This window comes from Lonchura striata, chromosome 15, assembly GCF_050655825.1.
Source record: "Lonchura striata isolate lonStrDom1 chromosome 15, ASM5065582v1, whole genome shotgun sequence".
Taxonomy (NCBI): domain Eukaryota; kingdom Metazoa; phylum Chordata; class Aves; order Passeriformes; family Estrildidae; genus Lonchura; species Lonchura striata.
The window spans coordinates 14,879,217-14,903,048 of NC_140717.1; the positions used below are offsets into that span (position 1 = coordinate 14,879,217).

General features: G+C 51.5%; 1 protein-coding gene across 38 annotated transcripts in view; it reads right to left on the bottom strand.

Moving 5' to 3' along the window:
* The window catches only part of NCOR2 (nuclear receptor corepressor 2), a 227,989-nt gene that overhangs the window by 75,641 nt on the left and 128,516 nt on the right, over positions 1–23,832 (bottom strand). For 15 of the 38 annotated variants that reach the window (XM_021532792.4, XM_085593354.1, XM_085593358.1 and 12 more), the window contains 5 exons: positions 19,597–19,649; positions 11,096–11,162; positions 5,949–6,136; positions 4,613–4,709; positions 2,104–2,282 (listed from right to left, as the gene is read on the bottom strand). In XM_021532792.4, coding sequence (XP_021388467.2) covers positions 2,104–2,282; positions 4,613–4,709; positions 5,949–6,136; positions 11,096–11,162; positions 19,597–19,649 — 584 coding nt within the window. The remainder of the gene's footprint in view (positions 1–2,103; positions 2,283–4,612; positions 4,710–5,948; positions 6,137–11,095; positions 11,163–19,596; positions 19,650–23,832) is intronic. The other 23 variants (XM_085593363.1, XM_085593359.1, XM_085593365.1 and 20 more) reach the window with 3 other exon arrangements.

Consider the following 23,832-nt stretch of genomic DNA (forward strand, 5'->3'; position numbering starts at 1 on the left):
TGCCATTCTTGATGCAGAACTCCCATGTGGTTTGGGTGGCACTGCAAGATCCTTGTCACCATAATTGGTCACCAGAACAAAATCCAGAAATGCTACGGGGGACAAAAACCAAGGAAGAAAGCAAACCAGACTGGCTGCTCAGATACCCAAGGGTGAGGGCACGGAGCCAGAGCTGGCTCTGCACACAGCACAAACCCAGGGCTGGCCACAGGATGGGGTTTTCAAGGCCAATGATGCTAACACACTGCTGGGGCAATGCAGATAACAATCCACTCTTTTTCATGGGCTGGGCAATCTCCCCGTAATGAGAGATGGATGCTGCATTCTCACACTGCCCAGCACAACACAGCCTCGACGATCGAGTAGCACCCTGCTCCTTCACCAGCAAACCACAGCTTCCCTGGGAGTAGGCCAGCAATGGGCTCTCAACAGAGCTGAAATCCTGCCCAGAAGCAAATCAAATCAGGTTCTTCCTCATGGTTATGTTCTGACAGCTAAAATAGTTCAGACCTGGAGCTTGTCAGCCTTGCAGTGCTTGCCTGTTTACTCCAACAGCCTCTGCCAAGTGGGCTGAACAAAAGGTTGAACCAAGTTCTCCTGGTCTCAGGAGGAGGCCAGCTCGAGGTCATGTCACGGATGACACAACTCCAGTTCACCTTAAAAACCCAGGCCAGAAGCTGCAGCACAGCAGGCAGCTCAGCCACCAGCACGCCAGGCTGGGGGAGAGCTGGGCAGGACTCCCTGCACCCTCCTTACAGCTCCTGAGTACCAATCTCTCAAAATGAGCTTTGTGAGAGCCCTGAAACCCTGCTGGATTTGTGCCTCGAGCTCTGCATCACCCACAGTGATGACACAGAATGCACCGTGCACTGCAGGATGCACACACTGGGTGTGGATTCTTCCAGCCCCATTAGCCAGGCACAGCCCTGCCATTAAAGACCAGAGTAATTAGCCTTTGCGTCATTTGTGGCAAGCCTCGCTCTTTGGAGTGGCACATTTTAAGGCTAATTAGCAATGAGGATTCTCCTCTATCAAAGGCTTGGAACTGGTTTGCTTGTTTTGTTCTTTTTCGATCCATCTTGGCAATTAATTATTTCAGCTGCAAACAGGAGTCCTGATGAGCAGGGGGAGGAGGAATGATCCTGGACACAGAGAGGCTTCCAGCATGGCTGGCCACAGGCATGCTGGTCATCCATGGAGCCATCCCCTGATTGTCCAGACTAAGTGGTGCTGCTGCTCAGGACAAAGTGGTCCTGGTGCATCCATGTACCTCCATGTCCCTTAGGTTCACAGCGGAGAGCTCCAGCTGAGCTCATCCCACTGGAAGCTGAACTCCAGCTCTGTTTTCACAGCCACAGCACACCAGGGGCACCAAGGATACTCCAGTCCTGCATGCAAACACACCTGGGTCCCCGCTGGGCTATGGGATTCAGGGGAGTCTGGATGTGAGACCAAGCTGAGCACCCACATCTTGGCTGACAGTGCAGTGGTACCCAGGGAAGGAATCAGTGACTCCCCAGGTGATCTCACTGATAGAGCCAAGCTGTTCTTAAGCACTGCTTGCAAACAGGAGAAAGCACCACAGCCAGAGCCTGCACGTGTCTGGTGTGGGAACACATCCATGGAAACAGCAGCCAGTGGCAAATCCTGCAGACAGCAGGATGGAGCACTGAGGGACGAACACCAGCTGCAGCCTGAGGGGTCTACATAAGGGGCTTGGATGCTGACAGCTCCAAAAATCCCCTGGACAAACAGTGCCCAAAGGGCAGCATGAAAATTCAGCAGGGCAATGTGTATGGAGTGTTGGGTTTCCCTGGCATTATCTTTAAACTGGCTGATACAACAGCGAATGCAAAAGCTGAAAAACTTCCTGATCTCACGAGCAGCAGCTTTCCACAGGGGCAGGAAAGACCTGAAGTTTCTGTGCAGAAGCATCACCCTGTGGTTCAAGGCCACACAGCAGCTCGGGCTGTGTCTGTGGGGGACAAGCCAAGCACTTGGGACATTCCTGCCTCTGTGTGCTGGGGCTCCAGCTGATGCCCTGCAGGGATCCTGCCCCACTCCCAAGGGCTGCACAGACAGAGCCGTGAGGGCTGCACTCACTTTTCCCGGAAGGTCTCCTTCTCCTGCTCGCTCCACATGTTCATCACCTGCCGGTCCTTGTAGACCTTCATGGGGTCATCCATGAGGCCGTTCATGTTGATGAATTTAATGCGCTGCTGGTCGGCGTCGTAGAGCATGGGTGGGATGACGGCGAGCTGGCGCATCTGCTTCTCCAGGTTCTTTGGGGAAAGCACAGACAGCAGCTGGTCAGCACCACGGGCCCGCGGGGACCGCAGGGGACAGATGTTCCACAGGAAAAGGACAGGAGGAGGAACAGGAGAATTCAAAAGCAAGTGCTAGACAGCTTTATTGCCGGAGTAATTGTAAATTAAACGCTGGAAGAGGCTATAGCTGTCAGCCAGGAAACAATTAATCTTTCATTTTGGAATAAAAGGCTTCAAGATCCTGTGTGGAAATGTCTGACTTAAGTGAAACAGCTCCTGACCATGATGAGAAATAAGTCAAAGCGGTGGTGGCACAGGGAATGCTGACCCCCTCCCAGCCTCCTAAGCCACATGGAGGTTCAGCCCCCACCCCAGCTGTGAGGGAAGTGGGCCAGCTTTGCAAAGGTGGCCAGAGGGAGACACGTTTCCCTTCCACAGGAATTGTTCCAGGAGGTTTCACATGTCACTGAAATGGAGCTGTCATTCCTTACTGCAACACCCTGAGACATAATCTGATGTCTTTAATCCATCCTATGGAGCACAAAGCTCATCCAAAGCCCCAGCTGCACACCAGGACAGGACAGACTGGGCACACTGGTTTCCTTAAGTGTTTGCAACAGAGAGGCCAATGTGATGTCTCACTTGTGCTGTGTTGTGCTCAAATGCCAGGACTGTCCCTTTGGCTGAGCTGCTGCTGATCCCCTGGCACAGGTCCATCCTGCAGGGATGAAGGGATGCTCTGGCCACCCCCTTTCAATTGCACCATCAGTCTGAGTCCTCCCTGTCACCTGGGATGTCACTGCTCAAAGTCCAGCCCTTGTCCCAGGAAGGCCAGGTCTCAAGTGCTGCTGTTTTAATTCACAGCCAAATGCTGGCTCCTGGGAGAACACTCATGGCCAACCCTTCCAAGAAGCTGCTGACTCCAGCCTGCCCAGTGCTGCTCTGCTTCCCTGCTGTGCCTGATCAGACCCAACCTCCTCGTCCCCCTGAAGCACATCTCTCTGCACAGATATGGACATTTCAACACATGTTTGCCTTCCTCATCCTCACTAGGACACCTCCTGTTTAGAAACTGGCTGCTCCAGATGCCTCCTCATGGTGGGAGGTGAGGAACAGCTCACAGCTGGAGCATCAGCCAGGGTAGCTGCAGACTGCCCCAGCTGACAGGAGAAGCCCCTGTGCACAGCAGAGAGGATGCTGCTGGGAGCACTGCCCACAGCTGAGGGCACAGGGCCTCTCAGGGTGCCAAGTGCTGCCACTACACCTCACCAGCCAGATCCCTGCCTTTCCAGCAACACGCTGGGCCAGAGAGCTGGCCCTGCTGCCAGAGATGCTCCCCAGCTCTCACCTCCCTGCTCCTTCCAACCCTGTGGAAGAGCTGGAAGCTCTTAAAGTCTCCTCTGAGACAAGCAAAGCAGATTTGGGGCTCAGCAGGCGGCTGCTGGGCTGGAGTTTAGCAGCACACTGTGCAGGGGGATCGAGGAGCTAACGCTCCTCTTGGCCAGCACCTCTGCAGGGCTGTGAAATTCCCCTTGGCTTCCAAGATCCGTGTCCTCCACGTTGTCACCTGGCTCAGAGCAAAGTGCCTGGGATCCCAGAGAGGGCTCAGCTGTGGTGCACAGGCAGCAAACATCCCAGCTATTGCTGGGCAATGGCTGCTCTCCCCTCCCAAACATGACCCGTTCACTGCAGCTCGCCTCCGTGCCAAGAGAGTGGAACCCTTGTGAAACCAGATCCAAACGAAGCCGAGGTCACAGGGATGTTTCAAGATGAATGGAGCACTCCCAGAAGATGTGGGCCAACTGGCCCACGTACAAACCATTCATTCCATAGGATTCCCCTGTGTCAAGTCACACAGCCCATTCAAAACAAAATGAAACAGAAAAAAAACCCTCCACCCAGCAGCCTGGGTGCTGGCTCCCTGCCCCTTCCCCTTCCCTTTCCCCTTCCCATCTTCACTTCCAGTATAGTATAAACCACAGCCAAGAGGTGTTTGTGGGGTGCTACCCAGGATGAGCAGCATGCTGGGGTTTCCAGTCCCTAAGAGACAGCCAAGTGCTGATAAGCTCAACCTACTGGCCACCAGCTCCATGTTTTGCTCTGGCAGAAACATTGCACAGCTCCATTACATCTCTCACATGGCTGGGAAGATGCTGATGTGTATTAAATAAATTTTGGATCCTATCCAGAAAGTGTTTGGCATCACAGCAACCTCAGCGGGACCTAAAGTTAGTGGGATTTGGCACAGGACTTCACCGTGTGATCTGGCAGTACTGTCTTGGCTTCCTCAGAGAAGACAGAGTGAGGGATGAAGAGGAGGAGGAGGAAGGAGGAGCTGGTCTCACCTCTTGTTCCGAGAGCCCGTCGATGATTTCGGACACCTCGTGCTCGCTGCGTGCGGCTGACATGGAGAGCCCGCCACTGCCCCTCTGTCCTACCCTGCTGGGAAAGGGCAGCGACACACTCAGGCACTGATGCTCCACTTCAATAGCAGCAAACCACGTTCAAGACCATTCTGACCTCCATATCAGCCATATCCCAGCGTTCCACCCAGGCCACCCCCTCCCACACTGTGGAAAAGGCACCTGTGTTTAGAGCTCGCAGGTCAAGAGCCTCCAAACCACCTTCCTTACCTGTGTCAACTTCCTGGATTGCTAGAACACAGGGACATTTCATGCCCAACCACATTCTCCCCAATATTTTCTCCTGTTCAGCCCACTACAGCCATGGCACAAAGGTGTTAGTGCCAGCCCTTAACACTGTGCCACCACATCTGGTTGGCAAAATGCTGTGGGAAGTTTGAAATCAAACCCACCCACTAACATTTTTCCCTTACAGTAACAGCCACACGTCCCAAGGAATTACAACTTTTTTTATGAAGCAGGTAAAAAATTAAAGCGTTTCTCGGTACCATTTCTCCCTTTCTCTTTCAGACAAAATAAAGCCATCAGTTAGGAGGTTTGGACCCACCCAGCTGTTAGTGGGGCACAAGGACGGGATGCTGGCAGAAGGGTTTAGGTTTTCTGCGTATCAGGTGACCCCAGGCAAGATGCCAGGGCTGAAATGAGAAGGACAGGGAGTTTTCAGCAGAAAGGGTGGAGATCATGAAATCGTGTCTTCTCCTGGCAGAAAACAACATGACCTCAATTGCACTTCCAATGAGGAGAGGAAAATGGACAGGGGGTGGGAGAGACAGGGGACATCCCTTCCAGCGAGACATTTTGCTCCCTTCGTATTGTCTGTGGTCATTCCAATAACCTCTGCAGATGTTTCTGCTCCCATCAAAGCATGTGCATGTAAAAAATCATCCACGTGACCAAATGCACCTGCAAGTTTTGTACATCTTAATCTGGGCACGCCAGTAAGGCAGGAATTGGGGCTGTCCCAGCCAGCTGGCCAGCACCAGGGAGCTACCCCTGGCCCTGATGTGGCCAGCTGGGAGATCAGCAGGAGAGGTGAGACAGGCAGTCACACTGCTGACGTTTTTGCTCCTTTTGGCTGCGTGTTGAGGCACCCTGGGGAAAAAGCAGCAAGACTCACGTCTGCTGGCTTCTGCCTTTGACTAGAGAGGGAGAAAAGGGACCCAGAGCCACCCCAGCCCGCTCCTCCCGCAAGCAAATCCCACACCCATTCCCAAAGAAAAAAGAAAGGCTGTCTGGTACCAGCTCAGCCCCTTCCTACCGCTTCTCCTCTAACCTCTGCATGCGCTCTTGCAGCTCGCGTTGCTTCCGGATCTCCGGGAATTGCTTCTCATAGTATTCCCGCACTTTGCTCTCCTTGGCACGCCGCCGCGGATTATTTTCGATGCGCTCCACTTTTTTTTCCCAGGCCTCCATCAGCTGGTCATAGCGCTGGCAAAACTTCTGTTCCTGAAAGGGCAGAGGGAGACAGGGAGCTCAGAGATGTGCCTGGGAAGGGCAACTCCTCCAGGCTTTGCCCTCTGTGGCTGCTCAGGCTGAGCGTGAGTCATTTTGCTTAAAGAAATACAATTTATTAGGACGTGGATGTGCTCCAGGGCCTGGACCAACCCAAGGGTGAATTCTCAAAACAGGCCATCAAGTACCCTCAGGCTTTTTCCTTCCAGACCCAACGTGTTTGGACTCTTACCCACCCCTCACATCTGCCTGAGCATCCTCTGGCCCAACAGATGCTTGATTCAGCAGCCAAAGGCTCTGTGCTGGGGAGGGAGCCCCTGCTCCATGCCCCAGGAGAGAGCAAGGTGCCTGCACGAGGCCACTGAGCAAGGATGCCTTGGGAAGAAGCACAGGGGCCAGGAGAGCTGGTCCCCACCATGTGAGCAGGGTGTGCAGGCCCATAATTTTGGAGCCACAAGCTCACTGTGCTGGGGAGAGCTTGCCATGGTGCCCAAGGCCAGGCACCCCTTCCTACCCTCACACACCAGCTCCAGCATTCACAGCTCCGTGCTGGCAATGATGATGGGACCGGGGCCATGGGGAAGCTCCATGCAAGGGCCTGGCTCCCCAAAATCACGAGCCAGGCCCCCAGCCTTGGCCCACAGCATGGTGGCCTGGCCACACACTCAGCTCCTTCACCACCCTAGGAAGCAAAAATACTTTTCCTGCTGCTGCTCCTATTTTTTGGCCCATGTGACAGGACAAGCACATCCCACAGCAAACCCAGGCTCTGCCAAAACATGGCACTGCTAAGGGTTTCCACACCATGACCCCCTGGGCGACATCCTCATGGCACACCTACCAGGCCCAGCACTGCACTTCTGACTGGTATTTATGGGACAAGCTTGGTAACACTGAAATAAGATTTGCTATGCAAATGAGTCTCCTCCCATTATGCCCCAAAACTCTTCTCCCTCCTCCAGCCACACTCTTGCTGGAGGAGAAGACCCACGCACAGGGAAGGTCCATGGTGGCAAGATGCCTGTCTGGTCCCTGGCAGCCACTGAAGGGGCAGCAGTGATGGAGCCCAGCCTCAGCTGAGAGCAGCTGGGAGACCAGAGGGGTTTTAGGGTTTCAGTTTGTGTCTGACAAATGCCTTCCAAGCCCCAGATCAGGAAGTGAAAGCAGATGTTGCTCTAATGACAAACCCCAGGTCACTCCTGGCCCTGACACTGCTTTCCAGAATGGGCAGCTCAGCACCACAGCAGCGACACAGGGAATCCAGATTTCAAAGAAAGAAACTCATCTCTTGCCACCACCGCCCTATGTCCAGAAGTCTGAGGCTGCAGGATTTCCCAGATGCACTTTGTTCTCGTCCCGTTTGCTCTTGGCCACAAAGAAAAATTGGGAGAGGTAAAAAAAAAAACAACCCCAAACCAATGGAAATGCACAGCAATCTGCAGCCTATGTCACACGGGTTTGGTTTGTCCATCCTGGACCTGGCAATAATCCAAGAACAGCAACACATCTTTGATCTCCTTGGCCTTCTGGAGGCACCTCAAAATAATGTGAGGCATACAGAGCACCTCAAGCCCTAGAGCTGAGCCAGGTTAACACTTTTCCCTGCAAATAAATCAATTCCCACATGCCTGGAGCCAGAGACTGTCCTGCCCTGCATGGATGCACAGGAGACGTTGGGGTTTCGTCAGGAGCTGAAGGAAACAGCCACAAGATAAAAACAAGGAAGGAGAACAGAAATTAAAACGCCCTGAAAGCCCACATGGGGTATGTCACACTTGGGGTGAGGAGCTACAGGTAACACCAACAGCCTGGCGAAATCACAGCTGCTGCCTTTCACCTCTCCCAAGGCAATGCCATCAGCCCCCTGAAAACGAGAGCTCCCACCCTGCCAGCAAATCTGCTACATCCTCCTGCTTTCAGAGCATCACATTTGGGAAGAAGCTAAAAATACCCCATGAAGTTGATGAAGCTGGTGCCCGGCGCTGCCAGCCTGCAGCACGGCCGGGAGAGAGCCCAGCACGAGGGCTCGGTCTGCTGAGAAGCCTTGAGGCTTTGAAAGGTTTGTCATTCCCCATGGGAATGAGCCAGTGCTGGGTCCCACATTGCCACCACCCCAGCAGAGCCACCTGGCACGGCCCTGGCTGCTTCACAGCCAGCAGGGCAGCTCTTTTTCCTCCTTTTCTTCCACTCCTTGGAACAACTCGACAAAAGCTTTATCCTGAATTCCTCTTCTAAGGAACTGGCATTTGAAGATGGAAAAAGCAACATCAACGTCACCAGGCTGATTCCCCAGCAGCTCACACACCCAGGCAGCAGGGCAGCAGTATCAAAGTTTGCCCTTGCACAGCTCTGCCCATTATGAGCATGGCTTCATAATGGACTGGCTGAGCATTTCCTGAACTCCCAAACCACACAAACTTCAAACCCCACTGCAGCTTGGCTGGGCTGTGGCATCCCCATCCAGTGCTTTTTGCTCCAGCTGGGACACATCTTCCCTCCAATCTCCTGCATCCTTCAAAAGCCAGGATTACAGATACCCTACAGCACTGCAAACTCCTCCAATCATCACGGCTCCACCACCAGGAGAAGCTCCTGGTCAGGCATTTCAGGAACAGAATCATCTACTCCTTCTCCAGGCTTCCTCTGAGCAGCTCTAAGCAGCGTGTCCACTCCTGAGCAGCCATCTGTGCTGGCTTTCAGCACGGTGGCCCCTCTGCTCTGCAGCCTGGCTGGGCTCAGCAGCCCACCAGCCCCTCCATCACACCAGTAAGTGACAGAGAGCCAAATCAGAGCTGACACATGGATCTAAAATCGGCTGGGTAGTAACGCCGCCGTAGCAGCTGAAGGCAGCCTGTGGGCTGTGCCAAGCCCCAGCCTCCCACAGCCCACGCTCCCACAGCTCCAGGGAACAGAGCAGCTCTCTGGAGGGGAGGAGAAGAGCGAAGGTGACAGGAGGAACCAGTCCAATTCCTCTGCAAGCCCCGCGGTTTTCTTCCCTTGGCTGATGGAGACAAATCTCTCACACCCAGAACAGCTCCCTGCACCGTTCCCTCTCTGCATCATCACCCCCGTGGCAATTAAATGTCTTCTGCTGTGCTGACCTCAGGAAGCCCTGTGGATCCTCTGGGATGAGGCTCTCGGGGCTGGACCCTGTGGCGACCGAGCTCTGACCCTGCTCCAGCCAGCCCCAGGCAACAACAATACCCCAGAAAGTAAAAGAGCCAGAAAGAAACGCTGGCATGTGGATGGGCTTTGCTAAAAATAGGGTCTGCTACAAAATAGGCAGAAAAATAGCTAAGCATACCCATTTTGCAAACAGAATCAGCAAATGTATTCACTTTGCAAATTCAGCAACCGTATGTTGCCTATTTTGTAGAATAGGCAAAATGCTTCCCTAAACTGAAAAATCCCCTTTCAAGGACACTGAATAAACTGGCTGGCAGAAATTCACCTATTTTGCATGACAGGCGACTTTACTGCAAGTCGTATTTTAGGAACTGTGCTCTTGCAGCCTAATTAAACCTTTTCCCCCAGCTCCTTGATATTCACACACAGCAGCTCACTCTAGGTTCAGCTCAGTAACCAGCCATTTCCACCAGAAAGCAGTTCCTGGGCACTTCCCTCCTGCTTCCAAGAAAACCACATGATGCTTTGCAATCTCTTTTCTGAGGAAGGGAATATTGACCCACTTCCCACCTCAGCTCAGGAGGGGAGGTGCCCAGAGCATCACCCGACTGCTGTGCCACATCCTGATGGAGTTGTAAGCCCTGAAACCCCTTGCCCTGGGCAGGGACAAGTCTAAATGAACATGTATTTAGGCACCATTCTTCAGGAATGCAAGGTCTGTGGCTTTTGGAATACCGGTAGAAAACAGCATGAAAACAGAAAGCGTGAGGAAGGAAAAGAATGATTCAAAATAAATTAGAAAATAATGTGGTATCTGCCTCAGAAATGTATATATTGGAAGTTACTTTTAAAGGTACAGCCTTCAAACCACTTCCCAGGCTTGCTATTTTGAATTCTTCCAACAATTCCTCCCAGTTTTGGCACTTCTATCCAAAACCAGCCCTAAAGACACAGAGAAAACCTGCACCACTGCCAATGCAAGACTCTAACACTGGCTCTTGAGCTGGCCCAGGACAGAGACAATGAGTCTGGGAGACAGTATTTACATTTTACTCATGAAACATGAAGCCCTGTGAGCTGAATCACCCATCACAGAAAGACTTCAAAATCCACCTTCCTGGTGGGAGCCATTGGTTGGTCTGGCATTTCCTCTTCTGTGCCAGCTTTGCCTTCCAGCTCCTGCTGGGAACCACTGCAAGTGTCAGCACCAAAAACGAACAAATTCTGTGAAACCCACTCAAACTTTCTCCTCTAATAACTGTGGACTTGGCAACAAACGCCTTGGAAGCCTCAGGATCAGCCCTGCCTTGCCCTTACCCAACCAGGACCTGTGTCCCTAAAGGTCACTGAAACTCTCGCGGGCAACGCTGCCTAGAAACAAACTGGCCCAGAGCTTGAATTTTGTTTTTAAACCACAAATTCCTAGAACATTGCTCTGTGGTCAGCTGGAAGGAGGCAGAGCAGCCTTCAGAGCATTTACCGGAAGCAGAGTCAGCTTGTTTCACACCTCTCTCAGGGTTCAATTACTCACAAAATAGACATTTATGCTGTGAATAGGCTTTCTGAGATCAATGATGGGCTCTGCTGTGATTAAGCCAAGCCCAAGTGTTTGCTCTGTGGGAGGCACTTGCAGAGGGAGGTGCTGCCTGCAGCAGGCTCCAGGACCTCTCCTTCACGTGTTATTTTAAGCAGGAGAGATTCCACTGTAATATAACAGGCAAAGTACAGACTACCAGCACCTCTCTGCTGGAAATCATCCTTTTCTTTCTCACATAATAAATTACGCTCTTTTATACATATAAAATAAGGTCTGAGGGAATCACTTACCCACTGTTTGCGCGCATGATTTCTCCTCTTAAAGTATAAAATTAACTTTTTCCGCATTGCCTGGTTTCTGTAAAGAGAGAAAAAAAAGATGAGATCTGATTAACGAGGCGGCTGAAATACACAGCTTGGCTTTCCCCACGCCCAGAAGAGTGTGCAGCACAGTTTCCACCTTAACTTGGAATTGCATCAACTTGAGAACAGCAAATGCTCTTATCTCAGACCTCGAGCCAGCTTAGACAAAGACTAACAAACTCTCTGACATGGGGAACTTCACCCGCATCTGTGGGTAAACCAGGACTAAAGTTGAGAACTAAATTAATAAAGTCCCGCTGCAAACCTTCCCTGTCTTCTCAGCACCACAGGTGGGCAGACACTCAGCTCTGCATCTATCCATGGGTCAGGCTGTTCCTTCACTGACTTCACTGTTCTGCAAAACCCCAGTGGGTGCCCAAGAGCTGGGGGGGCTCGGGCCAAGCTCTGCATGGCAGGAGGTGGCACCCCCAAGCAGAGATGTTGGTGCACACATGTTCAGCCCTGGGCTCTAAGGCCCTGATAAGGAGGCAGATCCCAGCAGGGCTTGCAGCACTGATCTCCTGACCTCTTGCTTCCTCAGAGCCGTGCCCGACAAAGCTGCAAACAGCCAGCCAGGAGAGTTCAGCCACTTGCAGAATCAGGACCTCAAGGGGGAAACTGGCCACCACAACCCCAACCACCCCCGCGTCTGCCCAGACATCCCCTCCCTTTCTTCTTCTTTCTACTTTCTGAAGGCAGCGTGGAACAACTGCTCAAGGAGAAGCAGCACAGGAGCAGAGCAGAGCTGAAAAGGCTGCAGGAGCTCCCAGAGCCAGCATGAGCCCCAGAGCTGAGCTCCTGTGGTTGTTCCTGTTGCTAATATTCACAGCAATAAAATCTCTAGGTAAAAGGTAGAGACCAGGGGCAAAGGAGTTTCCTTAAGTCTTTTATCCCGATTAAAGGCAGAGCTGCAGTGTGTAATTACTGATCAGGAGCTTAGCAGCCTCATGGAGGCATGTTCTGTGGGATTTAGCCAAATGAAGACACTCTTGCTGCTTCCTCATTCCCCTCCAGTGTGGCTAGCAGGGAGGGAAAAAACACCCTCCTGCCCTTGTAAATCTCTCAAAATAATTAGCAACAAACAGGATTGTTTGGGAAGGGGCAGAGGGCCCAAATCACCTAGAGAGAACTGGGGGCAGTTCTGGCTAAGTTTAGGAATGGAGAACATTGCAGAAAGCATCACTATTTTTCCCTTTTTAAACTCTCTTCTTGCTACAGCACTGACCCATGCATGGGCACTCACAGGAATGACAGTGACCGCAGAGCAGGCGCTGCCCTGGGACCCACAGCTCCCTCCAGCACTCGTTTGCCAGCCCCAGCTCCTCACACGCTCCTGCATCCCTTCACAGCACACACAGTGAGCCCTCCTCCATGGCCCCAGCACCGTGTGCTGCCTCAGTGGGCAGCAAACCCTCCTGCAGAGACCTCATCAGACACATTTCCTTCTGAGGCTTCAGCTCTTTGTGAGAGTTACAGTGCCCAAGGAACACATTCCCATTGTTCAATCCTCATGGAAGCTCCAACACAAGGAAACCTTTGGGGTAGTGCTAATGACGATCATGTGTGAGATAGTCCCCAACAAGAGGTCCTGGATTGTCCCTTGGGGCCAGCCCAGCTAAATCAAGCCCTGCCCTCCCCACGTCAGCCTGGGTGACATCCAGGAGCAGCATGGGACTTTGACACGCCGCTGCTGCTGGATCTGCTGCACAATTTCTTAGAAAACAGGAGAGCAGACGAAGGAAATCAGCAGCTCTTACGCAGCTGATGGGTTGCCTTGAGTTGTGCATCATGGCTGACCTTGAAAGTGCAAATACAGGCAAAGGCTTAATGGCTCTGCAGCTGCAAAAATCAGGAATGCCTTGAAAGCCAGTGTATGTTTACCACCACCAAGGCTGAAGTAATCAAAGAGTGAAAGGATTACAACAACAACAAACCCCCTCGTGCCCTGAATGTTTCTGCCACTTTATCTTTTTGTTTTGTTTTGTTTTTGCATAAGGTCAACCTTTCAAAGGTTAATACAATCTTGGTAAATATAAATAGGCTTCACAGTTTATCTTGCTACATGTACTGCTGTTACTTAGAAACCGTTTGCAGCGAGGTTAATTCGGGCCACACGCATCCCAAGCACACGCTGTGCTCCCTGGGCAAGCCAGCGAGCCCAGCACCACTGCTGTGCACAGGAGAGGAGGGTGAGGGCTGTCTGCTGGGAGCTGGGCACAGAAATAACCACTGTGGAGTGGCACATGGCAAGGGCTGCTCTGCAAGGTGCCAGCCCTCCTCCCTTCTCCCCCTCCCCTGCCCGAGTCCTGTGGTTTTCTGGGGAGAGCATCAAGGATGGAGCCCTGAGCCGCACGGGGGTGAAGAAATCTGGCAGCTCCCAGGCAGGAGGAATGGGAGCTCCTTAGATAAAGCAACAGTGACTCTTGTGGGCAGCTTAAAGTATTGCTGGGCTGGCATGTCACACCACGCCAGGTGGGGAGGACGTGAGAGCTCCCTGCCTGACCCTCAGAAGTGTCCCCAAGGACATGGACACAGAGCACCCCCAGCTTCTGGTGAGCTGGTGTTCAGAGACTGCCCCATCCTTGTGGTCAACAATTCACCTATGGATGGAGCCCATCTCCATCCCTGACTTCCCATTCCTCTTCCCCCTGCCCCACTGCCCTGACTGCACAGTTCTCAGAGCCAGTCTCCAAACTGGAGCGAAACCCACCTCCCACCACGAGCAAAGCAAAGCCAGCCAGGCGGGAGGCAGCTGCTTCCACCTGCACTGGCTTGGCCCAAGGTGGCTTTTGTTTTATGTCTTTGACAATGGAGCCAGTCAAGGAGAGAACCTGTAGCTCTGACTTCTGAGCCACCTGGCCCAGGTCCACACGAACGGCTTGGCCACAATCCTTCTGGAGGCTGCGCCATTAAAAGGATGTGTGTGCACGCACGCGTGGCAGTGCTGGTGTGCACCCACGTGTGGAGCCTGCCAAACATGGGAGAAGGCTCCCAAAGGACACAAAGAGCTGATGCATGGCAGCACACCTGGCCCAGCCTGGGGAGACCTTCGACCGGTGCAAGACGAGATGAAAGGAAGTTTGCTATTTGAGCAAAACTAATCAGTGGTATTTAATTACACAGGAACGTCTTTCATCAGCCAGAGCAAACAAAGTAGGGACCAAACTCAAAGAGTGATGGGAAGGAGGCAGCAAGCAGCTGGCAAAGCCATTGTACAGCGAGATGGATCACACAGGCAAGGGCAGGAAACCAAGGAAGCTCCAGCCAAACAAAGCACAGGGAGATGAGAGATCTGCAAACCAGGAGAGCTGAGGTGAAACCAGCCTAGAGGCAATGGAGACCAAGAGAGCTCTGTCCTCCCCTCTGCCACGCCTGCTGCTGTGCACGGCTGGTGCCAGGATGCCCAGCTGCAGCTCAGGGCAGTCACTGATTCCCTCAGCCACAGGAGTGCCCCAGCGAGGGCAGGGAGCAGCTCACCCTGCTCACAGGCCACTGCACTCATTCCCTGCTTGCTCTGAAATGGCTGGAGCACACAGCTCCAGCTGCTAACACACTGGCACCTACTAACCCCAAGGCAGGGCACGCTTCTGGAAAGCCAGCTGTTCAGGGCAGCTCCTTGCAATATTTAGAAACACTTTCTGGGGAAGAATAGCAAAGCAGATCTTTAGTTATTTACCCCAGAGACCCTGGGCACTGGGATGGACTAAACCCCCAGCATCATCAGTGCCTCTGAGGGTGAAGTGGCAGAGGTTTCTGACTCTGGAGGTACACTCAGGCAGGCTGTTGGTGCCCAGAAACACCTCTGCCTTGCCCTGAAGCCCAAATTGACAACACAAGCTCAAGTGTTGCAAGATAGTCCCCCCCAAACCAGTAATTGGCTTTTTACTGGCAAGAGGAAGAAGCAGAAGGTAGCAGTGTGTGTCTCCATCATTTAGTAATTCATCACTAGGTAATCTGCTGCCTTGGTGCATGCCAATAGAGAATAAAAGAGATGAGAAACCTTGAATGGGATGAGCAGGGAGCTGCTAGGTGAATTTCTAATGAGGAAAATGTCTACAAGCACTAATAAAAAGACCTGAAAGAGAATGCATTAGTAATGACAGGGTTTGAAAGAACATTTGTGTTACATGTCAGGCTTCAACTATGAATTTAGAGGCAATCCAGTGCTACTAAATCCCCTAAACAACAAGTAATGAAAAGATGACTTAAATTTCCAATGTGACAAGTGATTTGGAAAGCCACAGTTTGAGATTTTCAGAAGACAGCTGTGCTGCTCTTTTGGGGGGGCACTTAGAAAACAAAAAGAGATTCAGAAGCCTTGAAATCTCTCTGAAAATCCTGACTTCAGATTTTGATTCTGCAGAGGCAGATTTCCTGCCCTCTCCCCGAGAATCTCTCAGCTGCAGACAGCAACCCAGATGTGCAAATATTAACAGTGCACTCAGCTCTGCTGCTGCTGGATCTGGGCACATGAGAAAACCCAAATCACACCACGCTCTCCATCTGTTTTAACTGTACATTCAGAGAGGTTCTCCAACACCTCTCCAAGCATCTTGAGGGGACACAGCCAGATTTCACCCCAACATTCCTGAATTTCAGTGTAAAGCAAGGAGAAGTTCTTGAAGGGGAGGCTTAAAGCAAGCCCTGTGAACAGCACCTTGCATGCACTTACCCTGGGCTATTCACTTTGCTTTTAGTCTGCTCTTTCAAGGCTCAGGGAAGCTCACATTTTGCTTTCAAGCACAAGTCTCACAGAATATGATTGCAAGATGACTGCTTTGGGAAAGGGGGGAGGAGAGTCCTGCCGGGCTGTTTTTCATGGCTGACCGAGCAGGAATCTCCTGCCGTAGAGACGAAGGCCCCCTTGGAGAATATCTCTTCAGACAGACAGCAGGTAATTGATCCTGCTCATGTGAACAACATCTTGTCATTTTTCAAACACTTGGAGGAAAGAAGGTTAATATCTTTGGAGCCTGAGTCTGGGGAATACGCAGTCACTACAGAGGCAGGGTGGGAAGGGCAGCTCTCATCCTTATACAACCACTGAAATAAAGACCTTGACCAGAGGCACTGATGCTTCACTGGTGCACCAGCATTTCTGCATTTGTTGTATTTCATCAAGATGTATAAAAAGGGTCTTTTGTAGCCTTCTCAACTGATGCAGAATCACTCGAGTGGTTTCCAGCTGTGCTCAGGGCTGTGCTGCATCTTGAAGAAACTTTTTAGTCTGCTGCAAAGCCAAAAAATTCTGAACAGCAAGGGCCGAGCCAGCCACAGGGGCAAAGCTCACCCCATCCCTATGAAATGAGGGATCTAAATGCCATCTCACCCTCCTCTTTTCTTGATGAGGAAGTGGCAGAGCCCTTCCCTCCAACAATGCAGATATTTCAAACAGAAAGGACACGGTCCCATCAAAGGTAGGTCAAGTCTTTGGAACAAACCACTCAAGGGTGCCTTGGATCCCACAGCAGATGTAGCATACAAAATTAACCATGTTTGCTCCAAGCCTGCACTCACAGGTGAACCAAAGGGACGAGGAACGGAGCACAGCCAGGCAGCTAAATAGGACTTAAAAGCTTTTGAAGCTGCAAACACTGGAATGAACTGGGGCATGAAATTAATTTTAACTGTACTGAATAGGAGACAGGCCATAAAACTCCATGAATATAAGAGACCGGTAACATTTTAGTAAGAGTAGAAATTCTCCCAGTAACTCCCCAGTCAGCTCTATTAGCATACGTGACTCATCCCAGCTGAAAAGCAAAGCAAACAAGAAGGGAGAATTAAATGAGTGTTGCAAGGCAGAGAGTATAGCTGTGGAGAAATCGAGGAATCCTGGCTTTCTGATATTCAAATACCTTCCCACTGACACTTGCAAATATTCAACTGAGAATAAAAAATTCACACTAAGAAGCGCTTAAAAACAAAATAAAAAAAAGCTATTAAAGGTATTTGTGACAATAACAGCCTGGACATCTTGTGCCTATGAGGCTCCAAACCAGCTTCACATGGGGGCAGTTCCCATTTGGCACAACACAGCCAGGATGCAGTGAGGATTTGTGGACAGAATCACAACCCAGATGATTTTCCAGCAATCTGCCAAAAGACTTTTTCATAATGGCTAAATCTGCATAGAGTGAAGCTGTTCTGGAGAATCTGCATCCAATTACACCTTGGCAAAATATAACCTGTGGTGTCCTGGCAGCTGTCCTGATGTTCTAATGCATTTGGCTGGTGTCTCCCAGCACCCTGAGGATTCACTCCATCTTCTATGGAAACAGCCACCTCCAGGATATGGAGCAGAAGCTGCTCTTCTGGAGCAGAAAGGCACAAACATATTAAGAACAAGGAAAAGAAAAAAATATCTCCAAATTCAGCTTGTGGAGAAATTGTAGATCAGATGTGAACATCCAAGCATAACTCAGTCAAAACAGAGAAGTCTAATACCTTTTGCTCTTGGTCAAAGGACCCTGAATCATTTGCTTGGAAGAATCACCAAAATCTTGATTTCCTATCTGACTCCCAAGCATCAAAATGTCCTTTAACGTGCAGCATGGACAGAGATGGCAGAAAAGACACACCAATTTCTCTGCATGTCCACCAACAAGTAGCAAGGTGCAGACCAGACCCAAGGACCTCCAAAAGACAGACCCACAGCCAAAACCAGCCAACATCTGGAGCCCAGATTGCTCAGGGGCCTTTCACTGACCCAGATCTGTAACTGCTCAGTTGGCATCAGTAACCAGCTGAAGGCAGCTAATTGCCAGGTTTCTGGAAGGAGGAGATGGAGGCTTTTCATTAAAATGTGTGGTTTCCTTCCCGTATTTTTGCAGCATTAATCACAGCGAACATTAACCCCAAGCCTGCCTGTTCCAGCCTCTCCTTGGTCTGTCACTGCCACAGCTACAGCCACGTGGGGAATGTCACTGTCTGGGGTGGGGATAGCCCTGCAGATGCCTACAGAGGTAGGGATGGAGGGAACACCTGCTCTGCTGGCTGGTTTGATGGGGCTTCACCTCTCACCAAGAGTTTTATTCCTTACCTGCGCAGTCAGTTCCCTCTTGTTTGCACCCATCTTTCAGGCAGCAACCCAGAACAGGAAATTGTTTAAATCACAGGAAAATGTGATCACAAACCCACAAATATTGGCAGAGTGGGTGAAGTATCTGAATCTACTTTTTAACTCCTTCTTTCAAGGACAACACAAGTGATCAGCTTGAAACTGCCACCTTCACTGCACTGGGATGGCTGTGGGGCCCTTCGAGGCACCCCCGAGAGCTGGTGACTTCCACCCCTCCTCAGAGCTGGGGGTGGGACACAACCAGCAATGCAGAGAGCACTTCCTGGGGCCACACAAGATGGTTTATCAATCATCAGCCCCCTGAAGTGACAGGGACCCCTAAGCCCTGTGGGAGCCGAGGGTGACGCTGGGTTGGATGTTTTGCAGGGGGGGCATTGCTGGGATGACACAGGAAGCTCTGGGTGGAGCAGGAACACAGCAGGGCCCGGCAGCGAGCAGTGGGGTCACATCTCCAAACCCTCCTCCCTGCAGCCCCTGGGGACAGAGAGCCCCTAAACACTGCCACCTCCTGCCACGCTCCCCTAGAGCAAAGGTATGGGAACCCTTCCCTTATAAACCCCCGGGATCAATTAACATACCGCTGAAAAGCACGAGATTATTAACTTTTGTTAATAGATTATTAAAGATGATTATCACCAGCTGACCGAGCTGGTACCGAAATAGACTCGCTGCAGGCAGCTCAGAGCAATCATCAGTTCATTCAAGGCAGATAAAAAGTTTCAGATCTGGTTTGACTATTTAAATTTCCAACAATAATCACAATTATCGCTATTCTCATTATCTGTTATAGTTCTTCTATGTTCAGGAAGTCACTGTGGTTATTAAACGCATGCTGATGATTAAATCATGTATTGAGGTGATAAGTCAAATTAGATGATTGCTAAGTCTCAGTAAGTATCTTTGAAATAACCAGTTGTTATTAGACATTCAAGAGGCCCTTCATGAAAATCTAATTGTAATTGCAACTTTTCATTTTACCTCATCTTTCTTGCATGCAAACACACACAGACACACACACGCACACAGAGGCAGCTGATTTCATATTTCAGTACGGGAGAAACACAGAAGAAAGCACTTAAGGTAAGTGTTGTCTGGGAAAACATCAAGGACCACATCCACCCCACCCCGAGAAAATCAAACAGCACCTTCAGCATCCACCTTAAGCTGCAGCTCCTGACTGCTGAGCTCCTGGAGCTGGTTTGTACTTCAGGCACCCGGAGCAGCTCTAACAGGATGCTCACAATTCCTCGGCAGCTTTAATTGGGGTCTGCGAGCAAGCTGGCACCCCTCCTGCTCCAGTCTACTGCCCAACCTGACATTTAAAATAGCTTTATCGCCCCGTACTTACATTTTAATGTTCTCATGGTACTGCCTGGTGTCTGAAGGCTGGTTGTATAACGGCTGAAACAAATAAGAGAAACGAAGGCATAAATGGCACGCTCTGACATTTCGGAACTCCAGCCCACCAGCGGCGCGGGTGCCCAGCCCTGGGGTGCCCCCAGCCCTACTGGGGCGTGCTGGCTGCCGGCGGCGCCGCTCGCGTCCCGGTGCATCCCGGCTCAGCCCGTGGGAGGGCAGGCAGCGCCCGGGCTGGCGCACAGCAGCGATCTGCGGCGGCGTCCACATCCACGCGGCGAGGACGTGGCTGTTATTCACCGATTCAAGAACGCGCTGCGCCTCGCAACGTACGACACGGGGGAGGCGAGGGGAAAGCGCGGCCTGGGGAGCGGCAGGAGACAGCCTGGGAGCTGCCAGTTGTTATGTCTACGCGCTGAAAGCCTGCTGAGCCCTCCCAGGGAGCCAGGCACAGGCAACAGCAGGCAGGACAAGTGTTTGTCCCCGGGTTTCCAGCACTGCCGGGTCCCCCAGCACCCCTGAGTACAGCGATGCTCATCTGTCTCTTGTGAGGGGCAACTGGGCTCCAGCACAAAAGCGTTTTCCCCAGGACTGCTCTGCACCCCACACTGTCGGTGGGGCAGGGACCTCGGTGGGGATTCAGGGGAGCTGGATCCATCCCTGGTCACTGCCCCGCTACCTCTGCCTTCTCAGGGATTTATCTTTGGAAACTGGAGGGTCCCATCTCTGGGAGGGAAAGATGCCAGAGACCAGGCTCAATTCCACCCATGGTAATTAACAGCTCAGCACACACTCCAGGGCCTGCCACCAATTGTGTACACATCACCCAGCTAACAGGGTGCTCAGGATTAAACCCTTCAACACTTCTATTCATTGTCTTAAGCTGCTGTGAACATGTCCAAAACTGGGATAACCAAAAGCTTACCACAGCCCAACCATCACCAGCAACCATCACCTAAAGAGCATAGCTCATGTCTGACCACAAAAACATCACCAAATACTCAAGCAGTTCATCCACAAACCTTCCCCAAACTGGCTGTGAGCATCTAACATCTGTGGCCAACACAGGCAGAGGGACATGTGATAGTTGAAGGCAGCATCCTGACCACAGATACGCACACCAGCTCACCCTCCTCCTGTGGTTGATAGGGCTCAGGCTATGCCCTGGGTCTACCCAATTTCATCTCAGATTAAACACAGGAAAAGAGCAAAACATGTGCTGAGCATCTGCTCAACCAGGTGAGCAGCACTGGAGGCGACGGGACGCGTAAACAAAGATGGGTCCTTTCCCCCCCCCGGTTTGAAGAAGGTGTTACTCCCACATCCTCTGTGGTATCTCCCTATCACCATCACAGGTGCTTGGCACAGAAGCTTGTTCTTCCACACAGCCTGTTTCTACTTCTCTGCAAAACACAGATTCTGCTTCACCACTCTGCTGCCACACAGGACAGCCACATCAATCCACACAGAACAGAGACTGGGTGTTGCTCTCCCTGCTCCATCACCGCTGCACCAGCAGGTCATCAGCTTCTCTCTCTGGCTGTCCTTGGACGTGTCCCTGCTCTCTGGCAAAGCACACGTAATCCCCAGGCAGAAGGGGCAGGCAGAGGCACGTAATCCCCAGGCAGACAGGCACGGGGAGACGAGCCGCCGTGTTCCAGCTGGCGGCTGCCCGGGCACCCGTTACCTGGCCAGGGGTGACGGGCTGTGAGTCTGCCAGGAGACACCTGCCAGGAGACACCTGGCCACTGTGTGCTGGCAGAGCCAGGCAGGTGAGAGGGACGAGCAGATCCTCGTGAAGAAGATGTTCTCAGTGGTATCCCTTCCCCAGGGGTGTTTGTATCACGAATCCTCTCAGATCTGCTGGTTCGACTCCAGGCTCAGAGCTGGCTGTGCACTTCATGCTTGGAAAGCTCAGAGGAACACAGACATCCGTCTCATCACGTAGCTCCAGAGAGGCAGGTCTGCAGCACAGGCAGAAGAAACAGCCGCAGCTCCAGAGCATCACATCCTCACTCATCCTGGAAAGCTGGTGCGACCACTGGGAGGCCTTGACCTGTGACTGTCTTTTGGAAGAGGACTGCAGGAACTGGAAACACTGAGGAATAATTGTCTCTCTTCCCTCCTTGCTCATAAATATCAAAGCAAAGAAGCTTGCATGTTGCAGGTCACAGAGACCTTCCTCCTGGGAGAAGCAGTGGAATTAACATTTTGCTTTGGACCTGGGCTGGAAAATGCTCAGAGCACATGGACATCACAGATACCCTGATGCCAACCAGATAACCAAAAGCTAATGATTCCTCTCAACTACCACCTAAAATGATATGAACACTTAAGAGTCTTAGCTAGCAAACTTAAGTGTTAGCAGACAAGCACTAGAACACATCATTTTAAAAGAAATTCTGCGACCCAAACCCAAGACCCATATAACACCAGCATCTCAAAGAGGTTTCTATCTGCACAATAACTCAGCCTAGGCAGTGGAGGAAGCCCAGGAGACAAGTTCTACTAACCCACAGAGAATTTACAGACTAACTACTTAAACTTCATTCTCAGCAGGGCAGGGACTGAGAAACAGTATCTTCCCTCAGATCCATCCACAACTCCTAATTCCACCTTTCTCACTAAGTAAGCAGAAGTAAAGCTCACAGATCAGATGGGTAAGGTGATGTTTAAAACATACCCAGTGTTTCTCCAGGGTTAGGAACAAGTAATACATTTCTCTGGAGAATGACATTTTAGAAAAACATAATTGCAATGCAAAGCTGTTACTGGAAAAGCCCTGGATTTACTGAAAGCTCTTTAGAAATAAACCAAAAAGGTCTCAATTGCTTTCTGAACACTACAGGGTTCACACTATGCATCTTAAAAACATTTCTTCTGGAGAAAACATGTGGGTATTTTTTAAATTGTATCACTACATTTCAGGGATGAAATGAGCAGAGCCTTAGTTTACTGAGTCGCAACCTCCTCCTGACCAGCTTCCCAGTACCCAAACTGGATCTCTGCTTCCCAGAAATCCTTGTCCTCCTGCTCCAATCTGCCAGCAGACCAGTTCTGGTGCCATGACTGACCAATTCCCACTGCAACCTCTCCCCTCAGCCCATGAGCTCCGGCACGCTGCCCATTCCTGAGCCAGCGTGCATCCAGCACCATCACTGCTCCAAAGGCACCCACCAGAGCTCTCTGAACAGCCAGAATGGGACATCCTAGCAGAGCTGCCAGCAAGACACAGCCCTGCAGAGACTGGATTGGCACCAGGATGCTCAACCTCCCTGTAGGAGACCCATGGGCTGTGGCAGCTCCAAGGCTGGAGCGTGCAGTGTTATGCTGGAGCAGGCATGAGCATCGGGCACAGCACACTCTTCTTCCTGGAGTGCTTCCTTCCCAGCTCAGAAGAAGCTGTGACTATTCATCTTGTCTCTGGTAGGCCTTTGGCAGGTCCTGGGCACGGGCACAGCGTGGGAGCAGGGCCACAGGAAGTGCCTCTCCCATGGCAGATGGACCAGGCAGTCTGCAGGATGCACACAGAGCCCAGCTGGGTTTGCTCCGTGAGGTTTCCCCTTTTCCCTTTTCCTCTGCTCTGTGAGTAAGGCACAGAGACAGAGGAAAGGTTTGCACTGGGCTCTGTTACAGCCCCCACCGTGCAGTGTCAACACCCAGGGAGAAAACAACAACAAACTGAAAAAAGGAAAAACAGAGTGGGGAAAAAAAAAACAAAAACAAAGAAGAGAGGAGGAAGGAAAGGAAATGCAGCATATTTCAGACGAGGAAGCACCAACCCTGGGCACTGCCAATCTTCAGAGCAGAAAGAGCAAAGGGTTTGACCCTGGTGACTCAGAGAAATGAGTGTCACCTCCCCAACAAGGAAGTGGGCTTTGTCACTGTGACCTCCTCTTGTGCACAGGGGAAGACAGCAATTAGTACCACCCCCACAAGGCAAGTGCAAATTACAGCTGTGAAGCCTGTGAGCTGCCTGCTCCCATCTCCTACAGACAGCTCCCTCCACTGCATCCCACGGCTGGTGCAAAGCAGGAGATGTCTGTCAGACTGGGTCTGATCCTTCCAGCAGCATCACTGCTGGCACACCTTTTCCAGGCACCCTTCCTTCTCCAGGACTCAGCCCCCAGGGAGTTGTTTCCCTTACAGATGGATTTTTACAGATGAGGGAGCAGCCCAAAACTGATAATTTGTCCTAAGTTGTTTTCTCAGCTTCCCTGTGCATGAG